The sequence below is a fragment of the Silene latifolia genome, chromosome 1, assembly GCF_048544455.1.
Source record: "Silene latifolia isolate original U9 population chromosome 1, ASM4854445v1, whole genome shotgun sequence".
Lineage (NCBI taxonomy): Eukaryota > Viridiplantae > Streptophyta > Magnoliopsida > Caryophyllales > Caryophyllaceae > Silene > Silene latifolia.
In genome coordinates, this window is record NC_133526.1 from 160319928 (window position 1) to 160340634 (window position 20707).

Sequence of the window (20707 nt, forward strand, 5' to 3'; positions counted from 1 at the left end):
GTGACATCGACGTGGAGTCCTAAATGTTTTATAACATTCGTTGCCCGGTCGTGGATAGGACTTCCATGGTGATCCTAAGAGTCGATTCTTTTGACTATCGACTGTCTCTTGAGACTAAGGCAGATTTTGGGTGACTTTGGTTTCTTTCTCACGGTCATCCGTAACAGGGGGCCAAGTAGATTTTTTCTGGGTCATTTCATGCTGTGCTTAGATCGGAAGGAGTTCGAGTTGAAGGAAATATTCAGCCTCTATCGGTACTCGATATTTCTCGGGGCCACTCGAGGAGTCAGAATCGAAATGCATGGCCATGCTCGGATACGGATTCGTTTTATCGGTTAAGTTACTCTCTAGTCGGGGAAACCACTCTAGATACGGATCGATTGTAAAATACGACCTTTGCGGATCCGGATCTGCAAATTGTTTTACATTGAGTGGGAGAGATTTTAAATGAATATGAGAATCGGTTATCGCACATACACTTGTACGGACAAGTGGGAGTTTGTTGGAGCTTGTGTCCTCCGGTTAGTGCGGATAACGTCATTGCACATACACTTGTACGGACAAGTGGGAGCTTGTTGGGGTTGGTGTCCTTAACCGTTAGTGCAAGGACTTATAAACCTCTAAAAGGATCAAAGGGCATACTTTGGTATTATTATCAGTTGATCCACGTTTATCAATAACGGTTGGCTTTCTAGATAAGTTTGACGTTATTGTCATACAGATGGCGGTGATCAACTGGTCCCTAAAAGTCACACCTATAGGATACGTTTGAGAGACGTGACAATGATGAAAATACTTCATGTAGATGCCAAGATTGACTAACCAGTTAGTCCGAGTTATTTGACTAGTAATTAGTCAAATATGTGATGTTGAGATATTATATTTAATACGGATTAAATATCATGGGCTAAGGCGAATTAACCAGTTAATTCGTAAAATTAAATATAAACGATTTATATTTAATTAAATGTATATTGAATATAACTATACAATACTCGTTTTTGTCGGACACGAATTAATAATTCACTAACCCGTATTATTAGGCGATGCCTTAATTTCCGATAACCGATAATTTATAATCAAACCGCGTCATATACATTTGGAATTTAATGAACCGGACCACGAGTTAAAACCAAGAGGAAGTGGAAGCCCACTTCCCTTGTGTGGGTCTCGGTTTTTCCGAGTGAGAGGGATCAAAAGGGAGAGCTTCTCCTCCCTTCTGACCTAATCATCATTTGGAAAAAAATTAGGGTTTTGAAGAGCATTCTCCTCTGAAAAACCTGAGATCTCTCATCTCGAAAAAAAACACACATCAGTTCTCCCAATATTGCAAGGCAATCGGAGAACACCATCTAGCACAAGGGCATATCTCGGACAAGGTCTTGGGTGCAACAATTAGGAGGGAATCTGGTTTGATTTCTGTTCTTTACGCCGTGCATCAAAGGACCCGAGGTTGATTTCTATACATTAATCATTTCATTATGTTTTTCGTTTTATGACTATAAATTGCATGTTTAAATTTACGTCATAGTCCTGCAATTAAAGGGTAGTATACGGATATTAACCCACATGGACATGGCCTTAGAGTTTTTCTCGATTTTCTTATAATCGGCCTCAACATACTTATCCTCACTTTTCAAGGAACTAGTGCCATTAGCATTAGTCACTTCGATTTTGAGGGGACCCTTTTAAATGATTAACCAACATTCATAGTCCGCACTTTTGACATAGTGCTCCATACGATGTTTCCACCAGGCATAATTTTCTCCCTTGAAAATGGGATACTTAGTGTATTTTGAATCGTCCATAACTATAGGATCAACTCTTTGGATTTAACCAATATCAAGAGCACGAGGCTCTGATACCAATTGAAGAGTTAAGAACGATTAACACCTAAGAGGGGGACGGAGTGAATTAGGTGTACCTTTTAAAAATTTTATCCTTAACTTGGTTAATTAATTAACTTAAGTAAAGAATATTGAAGTACAAGACTTGAGAGACTTAATTCAATGTAAGTTCACAAGAAGGTACAGCAGTTCTATGTCACAGTATAGGTGACTGTGACATAGAACTTGATTAGGTACAAGCGAGAAATAGCAAAGTGGAAGAACGTAAAAGTAAATGAACAGACAAACGACATTTTAAAAATTGGTTCAGCCTCTACTCCGAGGCCTACGTCCAACCGTTATTTTATTGCTTGTTTAGAAATTTACTCAAACTTGCTAAACCCCTTACAATGAAAATAACTCGCCAACCTACTCCGGTTGCACTCAAACTTAAAGCTACTCCGCTTCAAGAGTTTATGGATTCTATCTCAAGGTGTTACAGAATCTTGAATCTGAAGAGTTCACTAAATGAACATGGAGATCACAATGAAGATCTAACACGAGAACCATGGAACAAACTCATTATGTCACAGTACAGCGAACTGATACTTGGAGGTTTTACAGATTTTTTCGAAAACAATTTGAAGACTTTAAAAATCAGAAAAACGTTTTGCAAACACTTGAAGAACAAAGCTTTAAATGCACAAATGATTTGCAAGGTTTTTACAATAAATGCTTTGGAAGTCTTTAGAAATAAATGTGACTAAGACACTCTATTTATAGTGGATTTAGTCTTAGGTAAGTACAACTTAGAAAAATTAAATCCAATATTAAAATGGTAGCCTTGAGTGATGGTAAGTGTTAGATTATAGGCTTGGGGCTTAAGAAATCAGAAAACTTAAGCTACTACACTCAACATGTGACCTTTTAGCAAAATGGCAAAAAACTTTTCTTACTTTAGAAGTTTGACAAGTCTTCTTTGCCATTTTAGTAAAAGAGGTTTGCACAAAACTGGAGGCTTAGTCAAGTGGTTTTGTGACTCCAAAATTTTAGATTGTTTTCAAGCTTTTGAAAGTTCAAATGTTTAAGGTTTGAAATTTGCAAAGTTTTAACACTTAAAACATTTTGTCGAAAGACCTCCTCCATACGGTAGTACCAGAAACCACAGTACAGCGTATTGTTGCATGGTTTTGCCATAACTTGACTTAAATGAGAATGTTGCACTTGCTCTTACATTTTTCGACTAAGGCTTAGAAAATATCATTGTCTTGACTTTCTTGATTTTCTTGATCATCTTGAATCAATGTTGAAAGTCCATTTGATTGCTTCAATCACTAATCATTTCAACTAAGAGCAAACAATCAAATAACAAAGGGACTTAGCATCATCAACACAACGTGTTCTAACATATATCAAATCATCAATACATGTACTATAAAATCTACTCCCTCCAATTCGTTATAATGTTCTCCTTTGTCTTTGGCACGATACTTAAGGAATGAGTTAAGGATACAACAAGGACTTAATCTTTCAAACGTTTTTGCGTTAAGGACCTAAGGTTTGATAGTTTAGCGATAAGGACTTCTCTTGCCATTCCGTTACGTAAACCGTTATTGTCACATTGTTTTTTCATACCTTTGTATATGGCCCACCTTTTACCTGATCTGCCCATCAATTTTCATCAAACCCCTCTGCTAATCACCATTAAGACATTAATCAACAACAATACTAATATTATACTCCCTCAAAAAAAATACTAATAATATACGTTTTAAAGTTTAGATGTTTCCTAACAAAATTTATGTGAAAACTATATTAGTTTGTTATTTAAAATATTTTTCACTTCGGTTTCTTATTATGGGTCAAAATACAGTTGTTTGTAGTGCTCAAAATGTTGAACAACAATACGATACAATTTATTATACGGGGTACACGAAAAAATCATGTATACAAAAATCGGGTATATAGTTAAACTGGGCCGGTTTGGTATATCGATAAATTTGTAATTTTAAAAACCGTATATCCGATAATGTTTTTAAATCTGTATCGGGTATACGATTTTGCTCCCCTCTAGTTACTACTTACTCCTACCTTGGTGGATAACTAGGATAAGAGTAGACTTGGCAAATGGGCCAAACGGGTCGGGTTCGGGTCATTTCGGGTTCGTGTCATTTTCGGGTTAACTAATACCAAGTTATTTGTTTCGATCCGCGACCCGTTTGACCCGAACCCGAAATGACCCTCTATTTTAGGGTCGAGACCCGACCCGTTAGGTCAAAGGTAAATCATGAATTTTATTAAAATATTAATATTTATGTATTATATTTGAAAAAATAGTTAAAAAATTATTTTTTTATTAATTAAAATTACAAACTTAACTAAAAAGTCAATTTTATATAACTTTTATAATATTTAATTTTATAATATTTAATAATAAAATAATTATTAAAAAAAATATTTTAATAATTATGTCAATATAATTAATGTAAAAGTTGAATATGATTAAAATATTGATTTTAAATATGTTTTACTTTTTTAAAAAAATATTTTTTAAATTAAAAAAATCGTTTAAAAAAAACGTTAAAAATTATTTCTTTACCTGTATTCTGATCCTAACCCGACCCGTGACCCGTATGACCCAACCCGTATCCTGGCCGACCCATTTGACAGGTCTAGGTTATTCGGAAGATGATGGATATTTGCCTAATATGCATTGCTTTAACGCTTTTTGTTTAATCCGTACACGGGTGGGTGTTTTGAGGGAGAAAGATACGGAGTACATTTGTAAACTCAACAAGCAAAGTATAGAACGGCAATTTTAACGGAAGTCTAACCTAGGTCCTTAACGCTAAACATTTAGAGTTCAAGTCCTTATTTCTAAAAAATATGAAAGTTTAGGTCCTAGTTGTGTGCTTAACTCCTTAAGGAATACTATTAAAAATGAATAAAAGACATTGGTGGGGTTGGTGTTAAGAGAGAGATGAATTATTAGGAGTTAAATAAGGAGTTGTGGGGCCAAAACATTAAGAAAAATAATAAAATAGGAGTAAAAGAGTTGTGTGGGGTTTGGTGATAAGAGAGAGATGAATAAAATAAGATTAAAAGTTACCAAAAAAAGAAAGGGGAACATTACTTGAATAATCCGTTTCGGGAAAGAGAGAACATTATTGCGAATAAGAGGGAGTATAATATTAGTGGGGACCCAATTTCATGAGTCCATTTTTGAAATAATGGTCAAAAATAAAATATTTGTCGTTTTGGGTCGGTTTTGAAAATATTTGTCAAAATGGTGTCCACGTAGGCTCGGGATTTCTAGACCTGAAACACGCCACTACTAATGGCGTGTTTTGTGAAGGAAACACGCCATTAGCAGTGGCGTGTCTTTACAACAATATTTTTCCTCAACTAACTGAACTTAAAGAAAAAAAAAAAAATTTACATAAGACACACCATAGGGGGTGGCGTGTTTCCCCACTGAAACCCGCCATTCCCAATGGCGTGTTTGTTTTAGTCCATTTTTTAATGAAGTTTCTTTCCCTACTCATTATAAACACGCCATTGGTAGTGGCGTGTTTTAGGTCCAGAAATCCCGAGCCTACGTGGACACCATTTTGACAAATATTTTCAAAACCGATCCAAAACGACAAATATTTTATTTTTGACCATTATTTCAAAAATGGATTCCAATTTCATTATATCTCCATCTTAACCATTACGCTAATACAATAATCAATACCTATTGGTTAAAGCATTTTGTTATTAATCAACCCATTATTTACATTTTACAAAGGGTTATGCTCTTTCATAAACATGATTTATTCATGCAAATGATTGACCATTTTACCTCTCCCATTTCAATCCCATATTTTCCTAATTTCCTATTTCCTTTCCTTTGAATTTCACTCATCAACCACAATCCCTGCCACCACCACTTAACCACCTGCCTAGACCACCTCCTTGAATGTTGACCTCCGCCCCCTCCATCACCACCCTCTCCTGCCACCCCCAATCACCCCTTCCTCATAAAACCCAATTTTCATAATCCCTTATTTCATCAACCCTAATATAATTTAATTTAATCAACTTAATTTGTTGTAAAAAAAATTGGTACACGATTAATAAAGCTAGAATTATGACTTGAACAAAAATTAAGATTTAAAATTGAATAATTTGTTGAGAATTTGATTAATTTTGTGGGGAAGAGAATTAGAGAGATTTTGTTTAATTTTTTTTGTTGAAGGGTAATGGATGGAAACCTAATGGTAAAAAGACAACGAAAAAGTAATTTTTTTCCATAAAAGAGTATATAGCTACCGTGTCTCATATTAAATTAGAACTAAGTGTTTGTTTCTAGGCAAATGTAAAATTGTCTGAAATATTATTATAGAATGTAAATATTTTCTAATACCATGTAAATATATATTTTTTATTAAAATGTTAGAATTACTTTTATAAAGCAACAACTTTAATTATAATATTTTATTATTAAATGATCACTTTCTATTAAAAATTGTTGATATTTTATCGTGTACTTCCTTCTATTCACTATGATGTTCCACATTGCTTTTTGTGTAATTTTTAAGAGAATTGAGATTTGTGGTGGAAAATGGAGGAAATGGAAAGTAAGAGAGAAAATGTGGGGTCATATATCCTAAGAACCACAAATTATAGACTAATAAGGAAAATGGAAGATCTTAGTGAATTTGTCGTTTTAGAAAATGTGGATGATGTTAGAAAATAGGAGGGAGTAATTTTTAAGACTTTTCAAAGAAAACTTCCTCTTGTTTTTATAAGAAGTGGAGATAGATTAATATATCCTTATCCAATCACAACAAAATTTAAACCCTAGAGAATCTATATAAAGCCAGCACACCATGATCATTTCTTTTTCAATTCCAAACCAACAACAACAACAAAAAAAAAAAAAAATCCCATCAAAATCTGAACCCATCAAATAGATAGAAAAAAATCTGAACAAATCAAACAAATAACTACTCCAAAAAGTTGAACTTTGGAAGCTAGCTTTTTCCCAACAAAAATTTATATGTCAATGAGCAATGAATTTAAGCAAAGTTTAAAATTACCTGAACAAAACCAACAACAAAACCCAAGTATAAACATTCCACTAAGAACAGCAGGGGAGTCTTTATTCCTTGGAACCCCAGGTTCGAACCCGGTCCATACGACCATGTTCTCGAGCATGCTCACTGAAAATTACGGCGATGGCGATAGTTCCCGGTACTACCAGGACCTCCTAATGGGTTCAACCTCAACCGGGTTGACCCTGGTACCGGAGAACTGGGGTGGGGATTCCTTGGTGAAAGATGGGGGAACCGGGTTTAAGCAGAAGAGGCCCGGGAACTTGGTTTTACCTGTTCAAGTTTCACCGGTTTTTAATATTTCACCCGGGTTTAGTCCCTCCCTTTTCCTCACCTCCCCGACATTCCTTTCGCCTACCCTGGTATACTCATCTCTCACTGCATCGATATTTATATAAGACGGCTTTACACCGTATTGAGTAATTTTACAAAAAATACATATGAGAATGAGATGACTGTGTAACATATTAACATTGACCTTTTGTTTGAAATCGTACAATGAAAATCCATGTTTTTATTTTTGCTAGGCTTCTAGTAGAACTGGTATTTATAAACGGAAAATGCACGCGGTATTTTCGAGGTTTGGTATTTTGCCCGAATTACTCAATTTTTTTTATCCGGAAAACTTTAAGAGGTTATCTCTTGTTTACGCGTTCAGAAATTGACAATTTTTTTTTTTCATATCGATTTCTTTCTGAGAACTACGATTTGAAAAAAAAAAATTGTCGTATTTGGATCACTTAGCAGGAGTTTTTGTAGGTCAAAGTTTTTTGAACGAAAAAACTTTGAGTGACTATATCTCTTGGTCACGAGTTCCAAACTCGAAAAATTTCTTTTTTCAAGCTGTAGTTCTCGGAAATATGATTGATTTGGAAAAACAAATCGTCACTTCATGAGTTTGTAAAAACGAGTTATGGCCTCTTAAAGTTTCCGGATCAAAAAATAGTGTACTTCGGGCAAAATGTCAAACCTCCTGCGTACCGCGTGTATTTTCCGTTTTATAAAGTTGAGTTGGAATTTTGAAAAATGAAATCTACCCCTTCGAAATTTTTCATTGAGTACTACTCCGTATTATTAATTTGACGAGCATGGTAAATATAAATCATACTCTACTTTTTATGTGTCGCTATTGTACAAAGTTCATCGTAAATTCATAATTTTAATTTGTCAATGAAGTTTTTATGGCATTTGTTCACATATATACTCACTATATCAAAATATGATCATCCGACTTGGTCATGCAGTCATGCTGTAATGTTGTGGTACATGTGATGAAGTGATTTCTTATGACAATAATAGTAGTACTCCAAATTCACAAATTCTTATTTGTGACGAGAAATGTGACCATTTTATTTTGGGTTATGATAAATACAACCCACTGGGTTGTATTTAAGAACCTAAAAGAGGAAATAAATAGTTAACTTATACATTAATTACATTGATTTATGTGTAATTTACTCTCTAATTTCTAAATTAATACCAAATATAGAAGGGTATTAAATGTTTAAATACAACCCAGTGGGTTGTATTTATCATTTCCCTTTTTATGATAAAACCCTTTATCTTAATTATTTGTTTACTTTTTATATTCTTTGTGAGTAATATTTTAATCAAATACAAATAAATAATTGGGACGGAAGGAGTACCTTATGTGATAAATAAGAATTTGTGGATGATTAATTTTATGGTTATTTCATAGGAATAATCCATCCTATTGGTGGTCTGGTTAAATTACTTATCTTTTAAGTAATCTGAATTTAATCATTCTTATCCCCCTTCCTTCCTAGAACACACTCGAGTGACTGGCCACCTAAACAATAGGTTACCTTATGTTTTTAAGGGTTGATAAACATCTTAATTATTTTACAAGAATAATCCAAACTATGAGTAACCTTGTGATAATACTCTCAGCTATATTTAATCTCATAATATCCGAACTATTAACACTCCTCCCGCGGTCACTCCTCCGGAGCCGACTCCCTCCATTATCCTATCCTCTTTTCTCTTCTTCTCTCAATTCCAACCTTATCAATGGGCAACCTAAGTACCTAACCATGCAACTAAATCGTCCTAACCTGCAACAAACTGAAAATGTAAAATCAATCCAAAACAATAAAAACTCGAATCAAAACCAAAATGTCATTATCCACGGGAACAACGCAACAACAACAGCATCGCATCACCCTCTTCGATCACCTCTCTAAAAACTCCCCACCTTCGCTTCAAAGACCCCACCACAACAACCACCACACCGTCAGCACCAAACCAAAACGACAACAACAACAACAACAACAATCCTTTAGCCACCTTCTCCGGAGACCTAATATTCTCCTTATTCCTATTCCCATCATTCTCATCAACTCAATTCTCATCACAAGCACTCTCTTCCGCCGCCGCCGCCTCAACCGTCAAACGTGATGGTGATTGGGTGGTCAAAATGGATGATGGTGATAGGAGGGATTAAAGGATGGAGTAATTTAAGTAGGTCACACATATGATGGATTATTCTTATGAAGTATTAGTGGCCACGTCATTTTTCACCTGTAATAGCAGGTAAAAAAAACAAGCAAGTTTATTCCGGGAAGGAAGGGGGAATAAGAGAGATTAAATTCAAATTAGTTTAAGGATGAAGTAATTTAAGCAGGTCACCCACAGGGGTGGATTATTCCTATGAAATAACCCTTAATTTTATCATAAAATTTTCACATTTCTCAGTCATAATTTGACTCGTTCTAAAAGTGACCAACCGCTTCAAATGATAGTTTTGAAAGAATTTTGTTAAATAATTTATTTATTTGAACATTATTATTCCATGAATGACATTATTTAGATTTTACACTCTTGCCTTTATCTTAAAACACAAAGAGACATATTTTTGATGGTCCATAATATGGAACTGAATAACTTGTACTCGACAACAAAGAGAAGTGCAATTAGTTTAGTGAGTCATTTTGCTTTGTTCCATAATACTATTGATGTAGATGTCAACTAGATTAACATGTAAAGCCATTTGATGGTCGTATGCAATTATGCATAATCGAAATTCAAAATCCGTCACCACCTAAACAACAATTGTTACCCAAAATAATGTAGATAATGAAAGACTAAGGAGTGTACAAAATGCAGAGTCCATTCGGAATGTCACCACAACAAACACTGGCTCAACTAACAGCTCAAGCTCAAGCAGCACTATCCCAAAATGAGGCGGCAAATAATGTACTATCGTCAATGGCGGTTTTCAACCACAACCCGACAGCTAGGCAGCCATTATCAGAAGCAGCATCAGCTCCTCACATGGAGAAAAGGCCCCCAAACTTGCCCATAAATGTGGATAAGCCACAAGACGATGGTTATAACTGGAGGAAGTATGGACAAAAGCAAGTGAAAGGGAGTGAGTACCCTAGAAGTTATTACAGGTGTACTACTGCAAATTGCCCTGTTAAGAAGAAGGTGGAGAGGTCTTTTGACGGTCATATTACCGAGATCATTTACAAAGGGCAGCACACTCATGAGCCTCCTCAACATGGAAGAAGATCAGTAAACAAAGATGTTGTTGGTTCGGAAGGGCACGGTGGTAATTTCAGGTTGACTGGTAGAGACAATGATCACTGTTCCCAGGCTACTTGTATGCTTTTACATGGGCCTAGTGATAGTGAAGAATCTGGTGAAAATTATCAAGTTGAAGATGAAGATGAAGACGATGACGATCCTAAGCCCAAGAGACAAAGGTAATTAAATATATACAATGTTGAATTCATTTCATTTCCTTACCCTACTATAGGCAGTGTTGTGATAATGTTATTGGTGATGTGAACAGAAATGGTGCAGCAGGGCAATGTGATGGGCCTTTCACACATAGGACAATGACAGAGCCGAAAATAGTAGTGCAGACCAGAAGCGAAGTAGATCTATTAGATGATGGGTACAGATGGCGTAAGTATGGCCAGAAAGTTGTCAAAGGCAATCCTAATCCAAGGTCATTCATTCAGCTTCATACACCTTCTTTACTAGTTCATTTCATCCACCCGTTAGGCGGTAAATTAATATATCTGTTCCAAGGCATAACTAATTTCCGCTAAACTGTCCTGATATATGTTACAACTATTTCCACTGTAGGAGTTACTATAAGTGCACCACCGTGGGGTGCAAAGTTCGGAAGCACGTAGAGAGGGCTTCAACTGACCCGAGAGCAGTGATAACCACGTATGAAGGCAAGCATAGCCACGAGGTTCCAGCCCCTAGAGGCACTACAATCCATGCCTCTAACTATGAAGCACAGCAATTGAAGCAACACACCTCTATTGGTGTCATGGATTTTCATAACAAAAATCAAACACCGGCAGCTCTTCGCCTTAAACAAGAGCAGAATCTCGGTTAAACTTGTCTATCACCACTGATTTTAAATTTTGTGAACGAGATGCGCAAAACTACTTCTCTGTTAAATCGACAAAGCGTAAAGTTGGGTATATCTGACCCTTTTAATCTGTAATAGGTTGGATTGTTGCGGTCATGGGGTAATGTTGTCGCTCGGTATGACCTTTTTTTGGGTGGGTTTGTGTGCTAACCAACGTTGTATATAAAAGTATGAGAACTTGAAGTTAGTTGGGAGATTGATAACATTCTTGATGTTTGTATATCGGCTGAAAAATTGTCTGACAAAACTTTTGACTGATCAATTATGTATTTGGTTTGCTCGGTAATTTTTGTAAAATCATTGTAATTTGACTGTATTTATATTCGGTTGTTGCAGCTGCTCGTGTTTTTAAAAATTCGCACATGCAATAAAAGAGTAATCAATAAATGAATTAGCAACTACTATGATTTACAATATCAGTATGATCAGTACAATAAATTAAGAAACAAAGTACCAATTTTAATTGTATTACACTGAAAATGTGAAGTCAATCTCAAAAAATATACGGAATAGTATGTTATAAGACAGTAAGGTAGATTTTCCCCATCTTCTTCTTCTTCTTCTGGCGAAGGACATAAGAGACATTGTTTACAGAGTGAACGTCTTCATTTGGCATAATGTTTCCTATTCACCCTGAAATAGGTATTTTTATCAAAAGGACGTACCGTCCACAGGCATAAGCGTGGGAATTTGGCCGCGGTCGACAAAGTCAATCTTGTTCAATCTTAGGCAGCATAACATTTGCTCTGGTAGCTCTTCAGGCTTCTGTGCCTGTCCAAAATGAGAATTTGGAGGTTAGAATCTGGTTAATGACATGTACAAGCTAGTTTACTTATGTCGAACATCAAATATCTAATACGGGTACCACAAACAGATGAAGTAAGAAAGAATGTAAAGAATACCTGAACGGTCAAACCAAGATCAACAATGCCATTTTTCAAGCGTTCTCGAAAGGACTCGAGTCCCTTCCTGGATATGTAACTAAACCGATGAACATCCAAGTCTATTTCAAAGTAGTTCTCGCCCTGAAAAGGATGGATAAAGAGGATAACATAATTATAACATTCCGAGATCTCCAGAAGAGTCTCCTCCATGTAGGCATGAAGTAGTATATTGATTGTACCTTGTAAAAACTGTGCTGTGGGCGTGAGAGTACAGGCTTTTCATTATAAGACAGCACCAGCTTTTTTTCAGTAGAACTCAAACTAAGATCTTCAGGATTAACTAAGCCTGCAATTATCTTCAGCCTTTCACGATAAGAAATCTCATTTTCTTTGGCGAATCCCTTGACTTTCTCTACCTCATCATCGATTAATCTCTGCCACATTGAAACAACATCAACTCTAACAACAACATAGCACTGATTTTGTAAATCACAGGTGTGGTCATATCCGAGCAGGGGAATAAAACAGACATGGTTCTAATGTTTGTCCCTCAATATTTACCTTCAAGCAATCTTGGAAATGAGGAGAAACTTCCTTCTCAAAGCTTTCAGAGATCTTGAAGTAGAGAACAAGGCTCAATCCCTCTCCGTCATAATCGCCACCAAACATTGCTGTTGGATAAGAAGGAACCTTCCATGTTTTTCCAAAACATTGAGTCAATTTCCATAAGCATTGCAAATATGTAGAATTAGTACCTGAAAGATGGTCTTGTACTCTTGTAGTAATGTAATGTGCGGCCAATCATACCTGAATGTTAACAATGAGAAGAGGAGGGAATTTCCCATCCATTTTAACAGAAGGAAGTTCAAGATGTTGGGCAATATGATTGATCTTTCTTTGGCAAGTAAATAAGTCGACACCAAATGGCTTGAAAGGGCTAACGTCTGGAGCCGGACATTTCTTCTTGTCTCTGCAAGTTGCAACAAAGGTATAAACAGCTACGAATTCCACCAGTGGATTGACTAATTCAGCAATAAGCTCAAAGGAACAACTACATACTTAAAGTAGTATTCACTACGTAAATGAAACTTTGATGGTGACACCTCTGACCAACATCCTTCAATCATTTCCCCAGCAGAACATGGAATCAAAAATCCTGCTCTTGGATGATACAGGAAACGTTTTGATGCACCTGGATATGATCACAAAAACTTATATGAGACGCACAGACAGTCTTACATGTTAGACCACCCCTTTAACCCTATATATGGTCATATGGATTAGAAATACTCGGGGTTTTGGATTGGTCTCATATATGGAACACATTGATGAATATGAATAAGGTACTCCATTCATCCCATATATGTCGTCCTCATTTGAATAGTTGGCTTAAGAAACATTATATTAGGAGAAGTTGGACACAATTGAAGTTGGACACAACAGCTTACAGCTCTCGTCCCCATCACAGGATCTTCTTTTGAATGAAAGCCTGATAATAGCTGATTTCTTCTGTTGATAAAGGGGACCTGAAGTTGTGAGCAAAGTTTTGTCATTGAAACTCACTGAAGGAAGCAAGTGCGGGAATCCAACTTTCATTTTCGAGTTGTTGTCTTGAGTCTTATCTAATGAATCGCGCCTCTCCTTCAAATAATTAAAGCTCCCAATGGAACAATCTAATAGCTTCTTGGTGGTACTGCAAAGCTCATCCGCATTTCCTAAGCACATAATATATACATGATTTCATTAATTCATTATTTGTTACAAAAAATTCAGCAATTTTTTTTTTATGTAACTTACTTCCGTCTATTTTCACATAACCTCCCCGATACTCTTCGTACTTGCACCCATTATCCATAAATTGTGATGCAGATTCATATTGGACTACTTCACCTATTGTTATATTTCCGATTGGATGACCTACAACGGGAACATTATCTGCTGGGAAAAAGGCGTCAAGTGTCAGATTTGGAACTGGATTAGAAATATAATTTTCATGTAATAAGCAAAGCGTGCATTTCCATCTGTAAGTTCACCAAACCACACATACTGTAACCTTGACTTAACTACTTGACTGTATTACATCGTCCATGGCTTGACGGGAGACAAATAATAATAATAATAATAATAATAATAATAATAATAATAATAATAATAATAATAATAATAATAATAACGGACATTACCTCCATAAACGCTGCTAAATTCTTCATCCGTGTCAGAATCCAATATACTGACTGAATCAAACCATGCTTCATCTTGAAAAATAATTGAACATGAAATAAAGTGAAATGTCAGTCATGTAATTTAGAAAAAGTAGAAGCATAAGCCGAAGCAAAAGATGTTACCAGCAGAAACAATTTGACTATGTTGCCACTGCATTTGCATGCGATTGAAAGATGCATTTGAGACTTGAGATTTTCGGCAAGCAGGCATTTCAGGCATTGTGATGTTATGTAGAAACTGACTGACAGCCGTGTCACTTACAAAGCTTCCTGCATCACTGATTCTCTGTGGTGTCCCACCGGCAGGAAAATGTGGGACCCGCCCACGCCTTTTGGCAGAACGATAATGCAACTTCCTCCGCCTCCTAACGGGCTTAGCATGAGTTGAGTAGCAACCACCCATTTTAAAAGCTTATTTTACACGCAGTAGTCTTAGACTATGAAAGGATCTCCAAGGAGCTCTTATCTGCAAAAACAAAATACACACGGTCAACATCGGAACCAAATCAAGGATTTTAACACAATATAGAATTTATAAACATACTGGTTACAAATAAGGATAAATGATGAAAACCTAACAAAACGAATTTCTAAATGATTAACCTAACATGAATAGAAACCATGAGCTTCTTCATTCATGGTTACGACATAGAAACATAGGATGAAATTCAAATAAAACGAGGGTAGATCTCTTAACGATATAAATTGTAAGGCTCTTTGGTGAGCTTGCGAAAGGACACGATACAAAAGCCAAACTCTTTCAGCTAATTTATGGCTGTGAAAACTGCAAATGTTTGTTATATTAGTTAGTAGTTAATCATTTTATTGTGAATCAAAGCTCCTTTTGAGCTCATTTACTGAAGCTCTTCTCATTTGATCCTTAAATGAATTGAGGTTGAGCACAATCTCGATTATTAGTGAAATGAGCTGAGATGAAGCTCGTTTTAAGTTTATTGACAGGCCTAAGGAGACAGCGAACACAACAACTGACTCGTGCTACCACATTTTGTGAAAGAGAATGTACTAGATAGCAGCATGCATAAATACCTCCTCATGTTTATGTTCAAGAGTTTCTTTCAGTTTAAAATGCAAAATTGTTCATTATTGGTTCTAATATTACTGATGTCTAAGGTAAATCAAAGATATGTCTAATGTCTTGTTGCATTGTAGATGAATTGGCTATAACAACAAATCAACAAAAAGGAGGGAACCTGCAAGCAAGCCAAATACGGAGTAATAATTATCTAATATGCACAAAAGTTGGCATAGTAGGCAGTTATCAAAATTTTACAGATGGGTCTACTCAAAGATGTTTCATTCCGAAACAAATTGACAACAGGCGAACAATTCAATTGTTAATATAATGATCAACTTTTTGTTCTCTCTCTCATGTGAAATAGTCACACAGCACACTTTTAATGGGTTGGACCTTGCTTCGCACCAGATGTCCATAACAACTCCATTGAATTAGATATCTCAATTTATCCATAAAAAAGAAAAAAGAAAAAAGAAAAGAATGCAACTCATATTTAAAAGAACCTATACAATCAAATGAAGCGGTGCGAGTCAAATGTTATACCTTGGGGATCATTAAAATCAGCAGAAGATCCCGTAAAATAATAAAAAAAGTTTACCATAAACCAAAATCTCCCTCTCCCTGTAATATCCAGAGAGAGAGAGGAAAAATATAAAAAAAAAATTATAATAATTGGATATAAGTATAAGAAAAAATTAGTTTCCCATGAATCAAACCAAAATATTTTTGAAAGAAGCAAAAGGTAAAAGTATGAAATCCTTGAAACAATTAAGGGAAAAAATGTTGTTCGATAACCAACCCCCTTTAATTAGAGTATAATGAAAGAACCGATTTTATTTGATATAGTAAAATATGATTTAGAAAGCCATAAAAAAAGGTGGACGTCACAAATCATACAATAATTTTATTTCCAATTTACTAGATTGTAGTAGTTGAAAATTGGGTGTTTTTTGAAAGAATGCTAAAATTAAACCATGACGGTTGTCCGAGATTTAGGTTGCTCATCACATTGTATTTATGGAAGAGAGAAAGGATTGCCTCGTTGTCGCGCCAATATTAATGAACTTTCAAATTTATGCCAAAAAAACTTCTTTAATTAAGATTACAAGTTTCAAACTTTCTTCACTAACGCTTTTAACGTTTATCAATGATTGATTAAGATGTTATTCATTTTGCCCATGGTAAGCTCCTCTCCACTAGGACACTGTCACGGGGTGATTTGCATTGATTACCGAAAACTAAATGCCACAACCATTAAAGATCAGTTCCCACTTCCGTTTATAGATCTAATATTGGAAACACTTGGAAACCATGCCTAGTTTTGCTTACTTGACGGTCACGGGATTCCTTCACACCCCCTATTCACACAGAAAACAATTATATAAGACATATCACTTGGGGTTCCTTTTTTTTTCCCTTTCGAAGTTGACGAATCTCAATCTTTTCACAATATGAAAATCAATAACCCCAAAACCATCATCATAAGACATATCACATAACATCCCAAAGTTGGTCGTAGTGATTTTCACTTGGTCATTAGCGAAATTTTAGCTTTATGTAATGGTTTTAGTTCTGTTTAAGTGAACCCCCGCAATAAACGTAACATAAAACTAGTAAAATGCAGCGGAGCTTATGAAATTTTTAAAACTTTTTAAGTTCAAAGCGCGGGTTCAATAAAACATAAAGAAATGAAAAGTTAAGAAAAGGCTTTTATACAAATATTAACTTAATTAAATGAATGCAAGGGATTCCGATCCCTTGATAACACACAAATACGGTACTATACATTACTAGAAACTACTACGTGTAGGGCCAATCGTTGTAAGTACAACGCTCGCTAGCTCACTCGTCGTAAACCCCAAATACCTGTTCATTCATTAAAATTAATGCCACAGTCAGTGGGGAGTAACTCAGGGTTCTCCCAGCCATATTATATCAAAACACAGATGAACAAGAACATATTATAGCATATGAGACATAGTCAATATTCAATACATGTGAACAATATATCCAATACATGTGAGGTTAAACAAGAATAATGGCATATGAGACATGCGTGTGAGACAAACCGACCAATGCATCATACATGGTAACACCAACTCTAAGCAAATCATAGATATCATGCGCAATGGGTAACAGAAGGCCAACAATAGAATACATGTCAATGAAAACCAGTAGCCATTTACATTGAAATCATTTTAACATATAAGACGGGACGTGGCTACTAATGTCTCATGCATACTTATGGCTTGCATCTCACCATAAATACGAATGGGAACATCAATCCCTCCGATCATATCGATACTAGGTGGCTTGCATCTCACCCCTAGTGCTCAATAGGACCAAAAGACTCTTACCATCCAAACAATCAAAAGGTATCATTCTCACGGTAAATGGCATATGTAAGACTCATAACTATGCAAGACTTTTACTCCCTAAAACTCAGATTCCCCTGGTAGGACTACGATAATAATACGGTCCTAGTCTAAATCTGGCCAGACTCTCGGACTGTACACTTCCGATTCGACATGCGGCAGAACAGCCCGCATCCAAGACTTGATGACAGAACGGAAATCGAGTACCCCAATCGCCAGAATAGCACGAAAGTGGCGGAAATAAAATGAGATAACCCACACTTGCCAGAACATCACAAGTGGGGCGAAAAAGGAAAGAGATAAACCATACTTGCCATAATAGCACAAGTAGGTTAGACCCGCACTTGCCAGAACAGCACAAGTGGGGCGTAAGGATAGTCAAGCTAGTATGCTACAGAATATGACACCACCATAAGTAGATACCCAAGAACCACACTAGATTGTTACCTTCTCAATATGCAATAAACATCTCACATCTAAGACCCAGGCAACAGAACGGAAGCCAAGTATACCAAATTCGTCAGAACAACACGAAAGAGGTGGGCAAAAAGTGAGATAAACCCGCACTTGCCAGAACAACACAAGTAAGGTATCATTATAAGTCAAGCAAAAGTATAGTATAGTGGCAATTTCACATGGATACGGCTCATCCAATTATTCAAGTAGATTAAATCACCCATAATTAAAATACGATAAATAAATGAGAATAAATGAATTAAAGTTATTATTATAAATAAAGTATGTAATTTCATATAGTTATGACGTAAATAAATAATAAGTTCCACATTTAAGATTCATGTGAAAAATATATAAATGAACGATAAATAATGAATGAGACATCGGCAAGGGGCTCCAATGATTAAAAAGTGTCAACACACCATACAAAAGCATTAGAACCAAGGTTAATAAGCATAACCAACAAGAAACCTAAACCCAAATACAAAACAACAAATTTAGGACTCGACTTCAATAAGGGTCAACTTCAAATGGTCATAACTTGCGTTCTGGACATGAGAATAAGGTGAAACAACTGGAGGTGATAGGTTATCCTCTTACGGTTCTAACGGTAGGTCGTACGCCCAAAATGGATAAGAAATGAGGGAGTTATGGCCGTTTTACGATAAGTGGTCAGGCTGAAACCGCAGCCACATATTCCCACGACACAAACAACATGAACTCCATTCAGATCCCAATTCAATTTTATTGTACATTCACAACCCCAAATTATTCATATAACCAAAGATCGTTGTAATTACGACATACTACCATGTCTCGACAATAAACACCCACAACATGTAACGAAGATCGTCGCAAATTACAATATACATACAATAGTAAAACAACACCTCATTCCTCACAAACCAACTTTACCCAATTGATATTATTTGCAATAAACCATCTCAATAACATAAAAAACACAATTAAAACATCATCTAACATTAATAATCCAACAAAATTCATCAATAACATGTAAAGGTAGTAACTTTACTAGCTAAAGACTAAAACCCAACATATAATTTCACATACAAGATATAATACCGAGTAGCCCATCACCGTTATCTTTTAGATCTTCAATAAACAAGATTCCGGCCCAAAACTACGCCAGGATACTAAAGCTTTCACCTAGAAACAAGATTAAGACAAAAAAGGTTAGAAAATTCATCTCACAAAAAGATGGATTTTCTAAAAGATTCAAAACGTAAGATTTTTCTTACATAGAAAGAAGGAGGAGAATGAGAGGAGAAGATTGGTACAAAAATCACCAGATTTCGTTGAGAAACGAAGAAATGGCATCCGTCTTAAGGTTTGATTTTGTGAAGGCTTTAATGGAGGAAAACACATATTTTCTAAGGGAAGAAGATGAAGGGGAGTTGCTGAAATTTTGAGAATAAAACCCTAAAATATGGAGTTTTGATTGTCTTAAAGAGGGTCCATAGGTTTGTTTAGGCCCAAAATCAAAGGCACAAGGTTTGTGACTCGGCTTTGCACTAAAAGATTCACAACACGACTTTTAAGGGTGTTTTCGGGTCAAAACAAAACCAAATAAATTTTTATGAAACTAAAACACGATTTTGAAAATATAAAACCAAATAAATAATATACTAAATAAAATCGAGTATTATTAAACTATCAACTTTAATATGTTACCCAGAGATATGAAATCGCGGGTGTTACAGTTTAGCAATGACATGTAAAAAAACGGATCAAGGCCGTTCAAAAAACTTTGTTTTAATAAGAAATAGAAATAGCGTCAAAACAATGTACATGATCGGCAAAAAAAAGTAATTAACGTAGAAGCAAGTTATCATCATAGTAGTTTAATCTCTTCACTAAGATTCCTAGACATTCTAATATAAATGAAATAACATGTTTTTTGTTTTTTATTATTATAATTATAAGGGTAATTTGATAACTTATACCTTGAATAACTCGATTTTTCAAATCTTATACCTAACATAATTTTTTTTCAAAACTTATATCAAAAATCCTATTTTCTTCCAAACTTAATACCAAATCTAAAAAAAAAACTTAAAAAGACTATTTTTCCCTTACTAATTAGTAATTAGTCCACCCACCATTTCTCCACCACTTAACCCATGAACACCCACATCCACCATAACCAACACCACAACATTACTTTCTTCCCCGCTGGCACCGCCACCAGCACCATCGGAGGCGCTCCATCCTGCCGGCGATCCCCTCTAACTCCACCATCTCCCGTCGAACATGTGGGGAAGTGGAGTGATTGTGGTGGGCGTTATAGTGTCTGTATCAATGGGTTAAGGCAGGCTACCATTTTTATGCCATCAATATTCATCGAACATGATCTGCAAATACCTAAACAAATCAA

The 20707-nt window shown here is 35.6% G+C and overlaps 2 protein-coding genes and 2 long non-coding RNA genes across 7 annotated transcripts in view; 2 read left to right on the forward strand and 2 right to left on the reverse strand.

The window, feature by feature from the left end:
• Nucleotides 1-20707, forward strand: part of LOC141607803 (uncharacterized) — a 254610-nt gene that overhangs the window by 94803 nt on the left and 139100 nt on the right. The gene's annotated exons all lie outside the window — the stretch shown is intronic.
• On the forward strand, nt 6623-11622 carry LOC141611018 (putative WRKY transcription factor 4). The gene is made up of 4 exons (XM_074429418.1): nt 6623-7287; nt 10052-10653; nt 10743-10901; nt 11042-11622. The coding sequence occupies exons 1-4, from the start codon at nt 6871-6873 to the stop codon at nt 11301-11303; spliced, it is 1440 nt and encodes a 479-aa protein (XP_074285519.1). The 5' UTR covers nt 6623-6870; the 3' UTR covers nt 11304-11622.
• LOC141610999 (uncharacterized) lies at nt 11726-16286 on the reverse strand. 4 transcript variants are annotated; one of them, XM_074429406.1, is made up of 11 exons: nt 16025-16286; nt 14569-14911; nt 14407-14478; nt 14021-14158; nt 13672-13938; nt 13283-13415; nt 13031-13193; nt 12785-12913; nt 12463-12657; nt 12242-12364; nt 11726-12110 (listed from the first exon to the last, which is right to left on the reverse strand). In XM_074429406.1, the coding sequence occupies exons 2-11, from the start codon at nt 14846-14848 to the stop codon at nt 11991-11993; spliced, it is 1620 nt and encodes a 539-aa protein (XP_074285507.1). In that variant the 5' UTR covers nt 14849-14911; nt 16025-16286; the 3' UTR covers nt 11726-11990. The 4 variants fall into 4 exon arrangements, with proteins under 4 accessions (XP_074285507.1, XP_074285491.1, XP_074285498.1 ...); XM_074429390.1 differs by having other exon boundaries at nt 14021-14161; nt 16025-16109; XM_074429397.1 differs by lacking the exon at nt 16025-16286 and adding an exon at nt 15143-15230 and having other exon boundaries at nt 14021-14161.
• LOC141607692 (uncharacterized) lies at nt 17094-19721 on the reverse strand. Its single transcript, XR_012526938.1, has 3 exons — nt 19572-19721; nt 19384-19479; nt 17094-17347 (listed from the first exon to the last, which is right to left on the reverse strand). It is a non-coding gene; the product is annotated as an uncharacterized LOC141607692 (long non-coding RNA).